A 15,000-nucleotide genomic window follows, 5' to 3' on the forward strand; every position below is an offset into this window, starting at 1 on the left:
TCATCATCTGCCTAACACTTATTAACTCTTATCCTAGAGTGGCCCCTGTTGTGTAGTGTTGTAAATACGTGTCGGCGACGTGCGTGTAAAACCGGACAAAATAAATAACTTTTTTCTTTCACTTAAAAAGTTCATGTCAAATTCTTCTTTTCTTTACAGATCTAAATACAACGTTAGGGTCCGTAGTTTTTTTTTTATTATTATTATTTTATTACATTTTCACCCCATACAAGGCACATTGCCACTTTGGTGTAGGGGGCTACTAACAGGGGCAACAACTACTGGGGTACTATGTAGGGATTTTGGCAGCAAGATGTTGGTTCACGTTGCAGTTGAGGAAGCAGGGACCTGGAATGAAATTCCAAAGTCTAGCAGTTCTGGGGAAGAAACCACTGGAGTAGAAAGATGTTTTACATCTAGGGATTTCTACAGTGTGGGGGTGGGATTTTGCAGCCTGACGGGTCTGTCGAGGGTGTTAACGTCGTGGGGGCACAAGTGCTTACAGTTCGTCAGAGCACTCACCATTATAATACTTGTAGAACAGGCAGAGGGATGCAACGTTTCGTCGATGGGACAGGGGCTGAAGCTTAGATGTCAGTTCAGGGCCTATCAGATTGGCGACTCTCTTTTGAACCCTGTCAAGGAGCGAGAGACTAGTAGCCGATGCACCAGTCCAAATATGACAGCAATACTCCATACATGGGCGAATGGTTGCCTTATAGAGGTACAGGATACTTTCGAGTGTTAGTAGTTAGTTAGTATTAAAAGTAATAATAATGTCAGTTAGTATTAAAAGTAATAATAATGTTACAGATAGTCAGGAAGTTGGTGATCATTTTTTTTTTCTATAATAGTAGCCTCTTACGTCCAAGTGATAAAATACCTTGTTTGAAGTAAAAAGGAGTAAAACAAGTATTTTTCTAAATGTTCAGTTTTTGTCTGCAGGTAATACAAATAAACTATTTTGATTAACCATGTTCCAATTTTTTTTTTCAATCAAACTATAAATGGCTTCCTAAGCATGTGAGAGTTTCCTCCTTTACATGCATAATGTCGACCCATATTTTAGGGACGTGTGTATTAAAGTAGAACCTCCTATTGTTTTAACACAAAATGTTGAAGGGCTACGAGGACAGGGGCCACTAGTGTGCGACCTGTTGTGCTCTAGAATTTATTTTTCTACATAGTCACCACCGTTCTCAATGAACTTTTGTCAAGAATTCAATGAGGCATACATGCTTCTGACGCAAGTCATGATAGGAGTTGCTTTCTTACACTGTCAATATCTGAAACAGAAAGGTAAAGCTTTCATGTCATGAATGCATAAGTTCAGTCATCATAACTGTTATGTTTGACGTTCATCTTCGTCGCCAACTGTTATGTTTGCAGGTTGAACTAAATAACGTATAAGGCAATACAAATGAAGACTCAATAAACAAAGGTAGATCAATAAGAAGTGTATTCGGAAAAGTATATTTACAGTATATTTACATAATGGTTGTCAGGTAAGAGAGTCTTGGCTGGAGAAAATATCTGCTCTCGGCTCGGCCTTCGGTGGCTTCTGGTTAACACACACTCAGACTAACCGAGTCTTGTTATTTATGTGTAATATTATCCACATATGTAAATGAGTGGGTGCCACCACAACAATAACAATGTAATCTGCAACCCTCTCTGATCCATTCGGATGGAATTTTAAAAAATGAGGCATTACTTTTGGAATACGCCTCGTGTGTGGATATATATATATATATATATATATATATATATATATATATATATATATATATACTTATATGTAATTATACTGAGTTCGTGAAATTCAGTAAATTTTCATATACCAATGAGTTTTAAGCCAAAAATGGTTGACTTAAAGAGTAAGCTACAAAATTATCAAATTTTATAATTGAGCATTAATATACTGTGTGAGCAAAAACAAGACTTCAAAACAAGGTGTTGGTGGCAATAAAAAGTGTGTTTCAATTTACGTTACAATTGTTTCCATGTCCAGTTCGACAATTTCAAGCATTATGTCGTTTGCCAAAAGTGTGCTTATTCATAAAGTCTGAAGAAATGCTGGTTTTGAATATATATATATATATATATATATATATATATATATATATATATATATATATATATATATAAAATTGCAAATAGTAAATAAAACATGTTAAAAACACTTTGAAAAAGAAACACTTAATAAGTGGATAGTCCTTAATCCGCGGAGTTTCGAAGAAATACTTTCCTTCTCATCAGGGTAGGAATTAGCAAAATGCGAGATCAGATTTTGCATACAAAAGTATTTGATGAAACTGCAAGCAAGTCAAAGATCTTACTTGATAACAAATAGCGAAGCAGAGTGAATATGGTGAAGAAAATGGTGATTACACGTAAATGGATAGTCTGGTGAAAGGTAAATTATCCAATGACGGTAAAATCCAAAAATGTAAATCCAAGAAAGTTAATTTAATTTCAATTCGCTCAAGTAAAATCCAAGGAAATCACGTAATTGGAAGGTCCAAAACAATCCGAAAGGCCGAAATCCATGGAATAATTCACAAATATGTACAAGGAAAAGGGGAAAAAATTCCAATAATATAAATAAAAGAAAAATAAGATATGCGTTTGACACGGCTGCCGAGACAAAATTGTTCATTGTAATTTTTATTTTATATATATATATATATATATATATATATATATATATATATATATATATATATATATATATATATATATATACAGAATAGTGAAATAAAATAAATCTACTGATATGCAAATCCAGTGATTTTCAGTCTTACAAAATATTATTGGATGTAATACTTTATATAATACTTTATATAAGACTATCCCAGCTAAATAAAATTGCTCAATATACTAGATAGAGCTACTAAATGATAATTTAGGAATTTAAAATATTTTATTTTACTATACTGTATTCTTTGTCTTGCATGCAATAAAATTTCTATATTTGAAATTTAACTTTTTCAAATCACAAATTTTAAATCCCTAAGGGGAGTTAGAAAAGAAGGGGGGAGTGGAAGGGAGAGGACGTTGGAATTTAAAGTAGTAGGAGTGTATATAATAAGAGGGGGTTTATAATTAAATATTAATTATGTGTTAATTCTTATTTACGTTTTTCTAGTTCATAACGGTTTAAAATTAAAAGACGCTATTCTTATTTATAACGGCACAAGTAACCGTGAATTTAAAGGATCACCATGGCAGCAGGTTGCAGAATTAATGTTAGTGGGCGTGGTGTAGTGGAAGGAGGAAAGAACGGGTTGCAAATTGGGTTTAAAGTGATTTAGCCGGGCGGGGATAGATTGAAAAATATTTATTGTTTATTATTTATCATTAATTAATTTTTGAATTGTCGGATGTTATAGTTGAAAGAAAAAAGGAAAGAAAAAGAGAAGGAAAATAGGAGAATAAATTAATGAATTATACGTTACAGTTTTATTTTGATAGTATAATGATAGGCAAGAATATCAGTAAGTTAATAAAATAGTAAATTAAAAAATTATTAAGGAAATGTTTATGATAAGTAAATAACACACACACACACACATAAATACACATACACGCGTACACATGTACATCGTACTGACATACATCAATGGGGGAAGAGCACATGCCTAAGTATATATAAAAACAAATACGTAAATATATACATATATATATACATGCATATATATATATAAAAATATATACATACATATATATATATATATATATATATATATATATATATATATATATATATATATATATATATATATATAAATTAGCCGGGCAGGGAGAAATTATACGTTACAGGTTTATTTTGATAAAATAAAATAGGTGAGAATATCAGTAAGTGACTTAAATAATAGATTAATAGAATAAAGGAAAAGTTTATGATAAGTAAACAACACACATACACAAATACAAACACACGCATATATATATGTAGAGCATATTCCGGGTAGAAAAATATCCAAAAATTAAGAACAATTGAATTTCAACAAAATTGTTGATAGTGCTCAATAGAAGAGAGCAAATTATATTTTTTTATTATTCTTTATGTAAATACAGTCATATCTTAAAATCTGTTTTTATAATAATTAAAAATAAATTAAATAAAATATAAATTGAATTAATAAACAAAGTAAATAAATTTTAAATAATATTTCTAATACAATTAAAGCGATTCCAGAAATAATTAATAAGATCGAGCTAATTTTTGAAATAGAATTTTTTAATATAATATGTAAATGAGGTCACTCATGTAGTGCAGATTTTGTTTGTAAAATACTATATATGGAAATCATTGAATGGGTAATCTCCTTTGATAGAAATAGCCTATAACAAATTTATATATTTATTGACCAGGAGAGGTATACACATAGATCTTTTTGCAAGAATAGCCTAAAACGGATTTATTTAAAAAAAGAACTTTAATTTTGCTTCATGCCATATTTTCTCTCCTTTTTAATTTTTGTATTTCAATTTTTCTTGCCTGATGGAATCAAATATGATTGAAACGGTCTGCACATCGTAGCAAGATATTACAGTATTTACATAAAGAAATATATAACGAGGAATAATGGTCTTCACTTTTGGCAGGAACTGGCTGATGTAATCGCTATATTTGTTGTAAGTCTGAGTACTTTCCAATCCTTCTGGAGTAATCGTCAGGGCTAGATTAATCTTACTGTTTTTTTAACAATTTATACAATTTTTTATAACGTGAACTAATGATCTTCACTTTTGGAAGAAACTGGCTGATGTATTTGCCGTATTTGTCGTAAATCCGAGTATCGATTACATCAGTCAGTTCCTGCCATTATTGCACGTTATATATAAAAATATTAGATAGATTGATGGATTGATAAATGAAAAGAATATGCTGTTGTCCTAGCCCTTGTGATAAATCTTCATAAATAATGTTCTTCAAGACTGACCAGGTTTCCGAGGGTCTCGCAGTTGAATGCATTTCTCGCAACAGGAACGGAATCGATGCGCATATTTGTAGCAGAGATAATGACCATGCGTGTCTACGGCGTCAGGGCAATCGAGGCCATTGATCAAAATCCGGATGTCATCTTGAGGACAAGCCTGAAACAGACAGATAGGTAATAACAGACTAAAAAAATACGACACAAGTAGGCTTGGATAGATAGATCAGCTAGAAAACAACCCTCCACTTGCCATATATATATATATATATATATATATATATATATATATATATATATATATATATATATATATATATATATATATATATATATATATATATTAACAAAAGTACCCGTCATTGACTGGGTTGAAAAACAGCCTACAGAAAATGGACTCTGACTTGTGAAATTATAATAGGTTATGAAAAGGAAAGGTTGTAAAGAGATAGCTTCGAATGTGGGGTATCAAAAACCAAAACAAAATATGATGAAAGTAAAAATAAAATAGATGAACCCCATAATTTATTATACTATACCTGTTCACAATGAAACACTTATCACAATATTCTGTGGATCTATATTAAAAAACCTTGTTAAACTTTGTGACATATTTCCATTCTATGGAGGTCAGGCGCGAACGAACACCCCATAATTTTATTATACCATACTTCTTAAAACTGAAACATAATTATCAAAGTATACTTACGCAGATAGATATGAAAAGTCTTTATTAAAGTTTGTGCCTATTTCCATTCTATGGGGGCCAGGCGCGAACGCAGACCCCACAATTTTATTATACCATCCCTGTTTAAGTTAAAACATACTTATCAAACTATTATTATATACATCTATATCAAAAACACTTGTAAACGTTTTTTTTTTTAATTTTTTATTTCCATGCTTTGTGGACCAGGCGCATATGAATCATCATTATGCCAGATCAAACATACCCATTCCTGTGTCTCGATACCTCTATCATTATATGTGATCAGTTTTCTATAATAGTCAACCATATAGGAACCTATTCGTGACCAGACACACATAGAGACGTTCAGCTTTATATTATATATATATATATATATATATATATATATATATATATATATATATATATATATATATATATAATAAGCTCTACTCTCTATTGCGTATTGAGCTTTTTTAATTCGGTTGGGATTACAATACTGTTATTTATATTAGTTTGAAGTTTACCATTGTGTATATCAGGTAAACACTACATCCCTTTGTTATCATTAATAATAATAATAATAATAATAATAATGATAATAATAATTATATATATATATTTATATATATATATATATATATATATATTAATTTTATTTATACAAACATTAATGGTTACATATGTGCATACATGTTTCTGTAATCACCCACGTTGGGGGATTACGTCCTCAGGCCAAGAATTACCTTCAAAAGTGACATTTCCACCAAATACATTTTTCTATTTCGTTTATCAAGTTAAAATACAACCTGGGTGGGAATCAAAAAAAAAAACGGTAAAAGGATGAGTGAGGTCTTTGAAGATAATAAACATCTTTTTTCTTTTCCCCTTCCCCCATCCAACCTAACTTTTGGCTTTTTATGGCATAGGGTACTTGAGAGTTTAGTTTTCTTTTTGGTAGACACATGTTGTTTCATTGGATGTACTTCTAGGAAACTAAACTCTACTGGCTATATATATATATATATATATATATATATATATATATATATATATATATATATATATATATATACGATAATTATTATAGTAAATAATTATATCAGCCCATTTAAGAAACTCGTTTCTTATCGTTGGGCACTTTCAGTTGAATTAAAAAGCCGGTCAATTTAGTTCTTATGCGCTTATCATCATATAATGATTAGATCACTATGACCGACGTTATAAAACATTTAATAAAATAAATGTTTAAATTTCAACAACATTTCTCGCTGTTAACGGTAGCCAAATGGATATGGGCCTTACTAATGAAACTAGAGATGGCTTCTGTCGCCGGGTTCGAATCTCTCGACTGGTGTTAATCGTGACACCCTGCACTGAAGATTCTTTAAAAAATGAAACACTAGTGTCTGTAGGTATTTGATAATTATTATAGTAAATATATATATATATATATATATATATATATATATATATATATATATGACCCAAGATAACCAACCTGTAACAACGTATAGATGGAATTTCTTCTCTTTAAACGAACACACCAGGTTTCTCATGTATCAAATTCATTTTTTGTTTTGTTGATAACATCGGATTGAAATCGCATTTGACGAGTTTATGGGAGGAAAATTTCTATGAAAATATAAAATCATAGAATTGTCATCCCATTAACAAAACGCCTGTAATGAAGAGATCCATGATGAAATAAAATATAATATAAGAGAAAAACGTAAGTCTCCGAATTTAAAGTTATGCACTACACACACACACACACACACACACACACACACACATATATATATATATATATATATATATATATATATATATATATATATATATATATAGTTATAAAATATATATGGCGATTAAGCTACACTGAATATTCCGCGTTCCATCCACTCTAGGATTCTTCAGGCTTATGCACGAATTTTGTGGTTGTCTGTGCATGTATAAAAAGGACAGACAACCACAAAATTTGCGCATAAGCCTGAAGAATCCTAGAAACGCGGAATATTCAGTGTAGCTTAATAACCATATATATTTTATAACTAACTAACTAGCTCTACCTACGTATTGAGCACTTTTGAAGTAAATACTTAAAGTTTACGCATAAATTTATACTTTCGTATATTAATTTATGTGAGTAAATGAAGTATAAATATATATATATATATATATATATTCAACAAAATTATGTACTTTGTATATATATATATCGCTAGGGCGCACACACACACACACACACACACACACACACACACACACACACACACACAGGTATTTAATATTTAATCATCCTGCAGAATCTTGTAATAAAGACGAAACGTTAATGAATATATAACTAGTTTTGTTTTTTTTACATCTTTTCATCTCTCTCTCTCTCTCTCTCTCTCTCTCTCTCTCTTCTGTATATATATATATATATACATATATATATATATATATATATATATATATATATATATATATATATATATATATATATATATATATATATATATACCAAGTTATATATTTCTGTAGAAATATATTTTCTTATAATATCTATCAATCCTTATTTAAGACGCTCAATGCAATTACGGAGCAATATAGTAACTAAATGATAAAAGATTATATTCCAAAATTCATGATGTTGATGATGATATATATATATATAATATATAATATATAATATATATATATATATATATATATATATAATTTGAGGTTTCTATTTTTCAAAAGTAGGGTAACCAGTGAAATATAACGAGGTTAATACAAGAGTACTCAATACGGAAGTAGAGCAAGTTACATATTAAATTTATCTTTACATAAGCCGTAATTTGTTGCTACACAGTCATCAGCATGATTCAGTCTTCTAGTATTTAGTAACTAAGCGCCTCTTCAGGCAACTACGCTTATTTTCGAAAGCGGAATTCTTAATCTATTAAGAATTCCGCTTTCGAATATATATATATATATATTTCCACTACTAACGATTATTATGATATTGTTTTATTGACTACCGTATTTAAGTCCAATGTAAACAAGTTCTTGATGTGCTGTCCCCTTAAGTAATCCAATTTACCGAATTTCCACTACTAACGATTACTATGATATTGTTTTATTGACTACCGTACACTTATTAATCCTTATCCTCAAGTGGCCTTCAGACCTTGATAAATGGTGACCCATTCGTAATATATATATATATATATATATATATATATATATATATATATATATATATATATAATTAATATACAATAATACTAAACCTACGGTTTAGAAACCTTATTCTGCTTTGGATTAAATACATTACAGTATTCTGATTCTAGAAAATGTCTAAACTTTAAGGCTTAGGATTAAGGTGCCTTGAGAAAAAAATTCAAATTTAAGGAATTTTAAGGAAATTTAAGGAAGGCTTAATTGGTTTTTCATGTCTATGGATTAAATTCAATACAAATCTGATAGGCTTGGATTCTGAAATTAAAGGTTGTGCCCATATTATGCCTATTAAAACCGTTTGAAATGACCCCAACTGAAATTTGGGTAATATTTATTAATAAAGGTCTAATACAAATTGTTAAAATTTCACAAATATCGGAGATATCTAAATTCTTATGGACTGCTTCCATACATATTTTACCGCCTTTTGCATAAAACAAAATTAAACTTGTTATGTAATCGCCGGGCAACGCCGGCTAGAAAGCATTATTCGGTATCTATTTATCTTTCTCTCTCTCCCCCCCCCTCTCTCTCTCTCTCTCTCTCTCTCTCTCTCTCTCTCTCTTTCTCTGTGTATATATATAATATATATATATAGTATAACCCGGAATTAGTTGAATCGTAGGAAACGACAAGGAGCGAGCATTCCAGATGCAGAAGGGTCAAAGAATCGTGCTGCGACATGAATCAAACTCTGTGACCGATCAAGTTGCACCGGAAAAGTTATGCAAATGGGGACCAGACCTGACGTGTCAGGGGTTCTGGTTTAAACAACTGAGTTAACTTTAGTTGAGTTGGGTTCAAGCATAGGATCGCCATTCACTCCAGTTTCTGCTGTGACGAAATGCCTGGGGGGTGAATAAAAGAATATATAAAACAAACATTCGTCTTGTGCCCATGTCTTGCATGCGTCTTCGATTGTAACAGAACCAGTTCCATCAAAATAACCGACGAATCCCCCCCAGAAGAAGGTACTGGCAGAAGACAAGTATGTCTAGACGAGCACGCCGTTAAAATAGACATTAACTAGACGGTCACGGCTTGATAAATAATACCGTAAAGAAGGTTACATAAAGAAGTTAAATACACATTTAGAGAACGAAGACACACCTAAATAGTTAAAGAAACAAACAACAGACCTCCTTAAAAATACATTATATAACACAATAAATATAGTCCACATTTTGGATCATATACAGCTTTATCATGTTGACACACCGGCCCTCGTTAGATCACCGAAATTAAGCAACAGTGAGTCCGGTCAGTAAGAGATGAGTGACTATTTGGAAGTACTAGGCGCTGTATGCAGGAACACCTTGACATCTTCCTGCAAGAAGAGTAAAACTCTAACGTAGTCATTTCCTCTGACTAGTATCCCTATGAACCTCTTCCATGGAAGCAAGTCAGTTCAACCCGCCTAGAGTGAATGGCACCTTGTTAGGTTATTTTTTTCTGTGTGTGTGTTTTACAAATTTTCAGCTGTGTTTCAAAATTCAAAATGATCGGTTAATTAGTTCAGGAGTGCATCATGTATATACAAATATGTAGACCTACATACGCAGGATGAACGCTTGCATCTTGTTTTGGCTTAACTCGGCCATTATTTTTGTTTTGATCTGGTGAACACGCCAAAGGAAAAAGTAAATTATCCGTCAAAAGGCCTAATGCTTTTTAACGACCACGTTTTGTTTTTTGTTTTTTGTAAATTTTTTTTTTTTTTTTAGGGGGGGGGTGCGGGGGAATTGGTTTGATGACATGTGCTGAATCAAACAAGATAAAATAGAAAACGAAATGAGAAAGAAAAAAAAAGGAATTGGAAAAAAAAAAGAAGAAAAAGAGAGGTGGAGGGAATACAAAAGTTAATGTAAAACTTTAATTAAGGAATTTAGGGACACTAGAGCAAAGAAAGAAAGAAAGAAAGAAAGAAAAAAAGAAAGAAAAAAAGAAAGAAAGAAAGAAAGAAAGAAAAAGGATGAAAGAAAAAGAAAAAGAAAGCAAGAAAGGAATATAGAAAAAAGAAAGAAAATTCTAAAAAAGAACGAAGAAAGAAAGAAAGAAAAAAAAGTAAAAAAGAAAGAAAGAAAGAAAGATCGAAAGAAAAGCTGAGGATGAAGAAGGAAAAGGAGAAAAGGAAGAGGTGAAGAAAAGAAGACGAGAATGAGGAAGCGAAAAAGAAAGAAAGAAAAAGAAAAAAGATCAGAAGAAAGCGATAAATTGATTGGTTGGTTGTTTTACGGCATATCAACCCTTTTCAGGTTATTTAATGCCGAATCCAGTGAAAAAATTATTAATAGAATATATTTGGGGGGTTTTTTCAAGTCAGTTTCTATTTAACCCATAGTTGGAACCCTAACAGGTACTACCACTCCGAGTCAGAGTGGACCTGGGAGCAATGGCAATTAAAGGGTGGCTCCACACTCCCCAAAGCCCGCAAGCTGGGGCCTCACCATCGGATATAGTTTAAGGTCATATGCAGGACCAAGAAAGCGATAAAGAATGAACGAAATAAAAGCAGAAAGAAATAAAGAAAATAAATACTCGGCGGATGACGGCGATCAGGCTGGCTTTGGTGTTGTGGGAGGTCATGTTGGTGATGTTCTCGACATATGATCAAACGAAGTAGTCCAGTGGGCCAGGTCTAAGGAGGAGGGGGCAGTGAGAGAAGGGTACAAAGTTGTAACATTCCTTCTGACGTCAAGCCAGGGTCTCTTTGGACTTGTGGGCCGGCACAGAGTCCTGCTGCCCCACCCAGTGGCCACCTGATTGCACCAGGGGATCACCACACTCTTCAGCACATCCAGGTACACTTTGGTGTTTATTTTCAAGCCGACTTCAAAGAAGTGAGGTGGATTGAGGTGGCCATCACTTAAAACAACACCAAAGACCATAACCGTGGCCGGAAACTGTTTTCGTCACCCTGAGCACATCTCTGTTATTCGTGGCAATCTAGCAATGTGTTTTGAGGATGCTGGCAATGGTCCTGTTGTCATAACTCGGATCGGTAGAGAGCATAAGATATACAGCGACGCATCTCCGATCTCGCTCATTGGACATTGTGTCACTTTCAGACATGATAGAAGGTTCTTATCACTCTTGGGATTTGTACACAACTGGCCAATTAGTAGATGGTCTGCAACAAAAAAAAAAAAAGGAAACCACTTTTCATCAAGCGGAAATGGAACCACGTCGCTTTTTCTAAGACGATAATTTTATTGTGCCATCCTGTATGTGAAAGATCTTTTTTTTTTAAATAAACATACGAAGATTCAATTGCTGCATTCCCTTGTTTGTTTGTTTGTTTGTTTGTTTGTTGTTGTTGTTGTTCATACGTCATTTCAAGATCCCACTATTCAATATTGCTGTCAAACATCTGAAGTATTTACACATATAAATTATTTATTTTGCTCTGTTTAGAAAGACTTCTGAGCAATATAAACGAGGTCTCCCCCTCTCTCTCTCTCTCTATATATATATATGTGTGTGTGTGTGCGTGCGTGCGCGCGCGTGTTTGTGTGCGCGTGCGCGTGTTTGTGTGCGCGTGAGAGTGTGTGTGTGTGTGTGTGTGTGTGTGTGTGTGTGTGTGTGTGTGTGTGTGTGTGTGTATATGCCTTACTTTGGGGTAATTGCGCTAAGTCCGGAGTAAATTCGCCAACTAGCTAAAAAATGCTCTTGACAACCACGCATATAAAGAGCACTTATTTTTAGTTGACGCATTATCCCCGGATTTAGCACAATTACCCCAAAGTATGGTATATATATATATATATATATATATATATATATATATATATATATATATATATATATATATATATTATATATATATATATATATATATATATATATATATATATATATAAATGTTGTTGGTTTTGGTTTTAGCGATATGTTTTGAATGAATTCAATTATTTACGAAAGGGCATTTTTACCTAAATGCGAGTTGGGAATAATTTACCCTTTAACCAATTTGGTACCCCCATATGGGGAGAGGTATATACATTATTTTTAAAATGTAATTATCCATTGACACGTGTTTCGTCGTCTACGACTCATAAGAGTGGCTGAATCTAGCTATATTCAGCTACTGTGATGAGTCGTAGACGACGAAACACGTGTTAGCGGATAATTACATTTTAAAAATAAAATATATATATATATATATATATATATATATATATATATATATATATATATATAGTCTAAAGAAGCTTTGAATAAAAAATGTAAATAAAAAAAGAAAGAATGCAGTTTTTCGGGGGAAATATATATATATATATATATATATATATATATATATATATATATATATATATATATATATATATATATAAGATCTTTGACTTACTTGTTGTTTCATCAAATACTTTTGTATGCAAAATCCGATCCCGCATTTTGCTAATTCCTACCCTCTGATGAGAAGGAAAGTATTTCTTCGAAACTCCGCGGATTAAGGACTATCCACTTATCTAGTGTGTCCTTTTCAGATTAAATATGGTTTTAACTCTTTTTCAAAGTGTTTTTTAACATGTTTTATTAACTGTTTGCTCATATATATATATATATATATATATATATATATATATATATATATATATATATATATATATATATATATATATTATGACAGTCCCTTTAAGAAATTCGTTTCTTATCGTTGAGCACATTCAGTTGAATAAAAGTCGGTCAATTCAGCTCTTATGCATAGATCATCGTATAACGATTAGATCACTCTCTGATTGACGTAAATGAACATTTAAAATTAAAAATGTTTAAATTCAACGTTATTTCACGCGGTTAATGGTAGCCGAATTGGTTAGGTCTTCGCTAATCGAGCCAGAGATGTCTCGAGTTGCGGGGTTCGAATCGTTCGTCTGGTATTAATCATGACACCCTGCACTGATGATTGCCGAAAGGATGAAACACTAGTGTCTCTAGGTATTTAATTATTATAGTAATATATATATATATATATATATATATATATATATATATATATATATATATGTAGCGATATGTTGATTAGCATATATATATATATATATATATATTAGCATATATATATATGTGACATGTTGATTAGCATATATATATATATCTTCGATAGAATATAAATATATATATTAGCATATATACATATATATATATATGCGATATGCTGACTAGCATATATATATATATATATATATATATATATATATACGACATGCTGATTAATATATATATATATATATATATATATATATATATATATTAATCAGCATGTCGTGTATATATATATATATATATATATATATATATATATATATGTATATATATATATATATGGGATATCTTGATTAGCATATAAATATATATTTTTGCATATATATATATATTTTTGCATATATATATATATATATATATATATAAGCGACATGTTGATTAGCATATAAATATATACATTAGCATATATATATATATATATATATATATATATATATTTATATGCTAATCAAGATATCCCATATATATATATATATATATATATATATATATATATATATATATATATATATATATAATAAGATCTATTCTGCTACATTTTTATTAGCATATAAATTTTAACATAAGAAAAAAAGTGCGTAAAATCTAAGACAGATGAAGGAAACCTAGCCATAAATATCTGTTCATATCTTTGATTCTACTTGAAAATTTGCAGGCTTTTTGAAGATAATAATACTCTTTTATGGTTAAAATTTGATGATAATTAGTTAAAAAGAACCTATATTTTTAAACCAATACAATATATCCAATTCGCCTACATTTTATATATATATATATGTTGTCCTGCAGGGCAGCTTCGATTTTGCTGCTCCGGTTGTCTCCCCTGTGGCCTTTCCACGCCACTAACATATGTACTTTGTTGTATTTATTTGCTCCCCCACTGAGCAAATTAGGCACAAGGCTGATTTTTAAAGTGAGGAGTGAAGGGGAAATGGGGACCAACTCCCCGGGGAGTAGGGGAGCTGGATAGTGACAATTGGTATGAAGGGTTTCCCCTACATTGACCAATAACTGATTGCCACAAGGGCAATGGTCTTATATGTGGGGTTTCCCCCACATATGGTCTTTGAAATACATGCCCAGCCCCCGCAAGGGCCGGGCGGGACTTCAAAC

The 15,000-nt window shown here is 31.3% G+C and overlaps 1 protein-coding gene across 2 annotated transcripts in view; it reads right to left on the minus strand.

The window, feature by feature from the left end:
- The window catches only part of LOC145259097 (uncharacterized), a 98,040-nt gene that overhangs the window by 16,539 nt on the left and 66,501 nt on the right, over positions 1-15,000 (minus strand). For both annotated transcript variants that reach the window (XM_080116752.1, XM_080116751.1), the window contains one exon: positions 4,950-5,103. In XM_080116752.1, the coding sequence (XP_079972878.1) occupies positions 4,950-5,103 (154 nt within the window). The remainder of the gene's footprint in view (positions 1-4,949; positions 5,104-15,000) is intronic.

This window comes from Euprymna scolopes, chromosome 34, assembly GCF_053919585.1.
Source record: "Euprymna scolopes isolate OS-2025 chromosome 34, ASM5391958v1, whole genome shotgun sequence".
Classification (NCBI taxonomy): Eukaryota; Metazoa; Mollusca; class Cephalopoda; order Sepiida; family Sepiolidae; genus Euprymna; species Euprymna scolopes.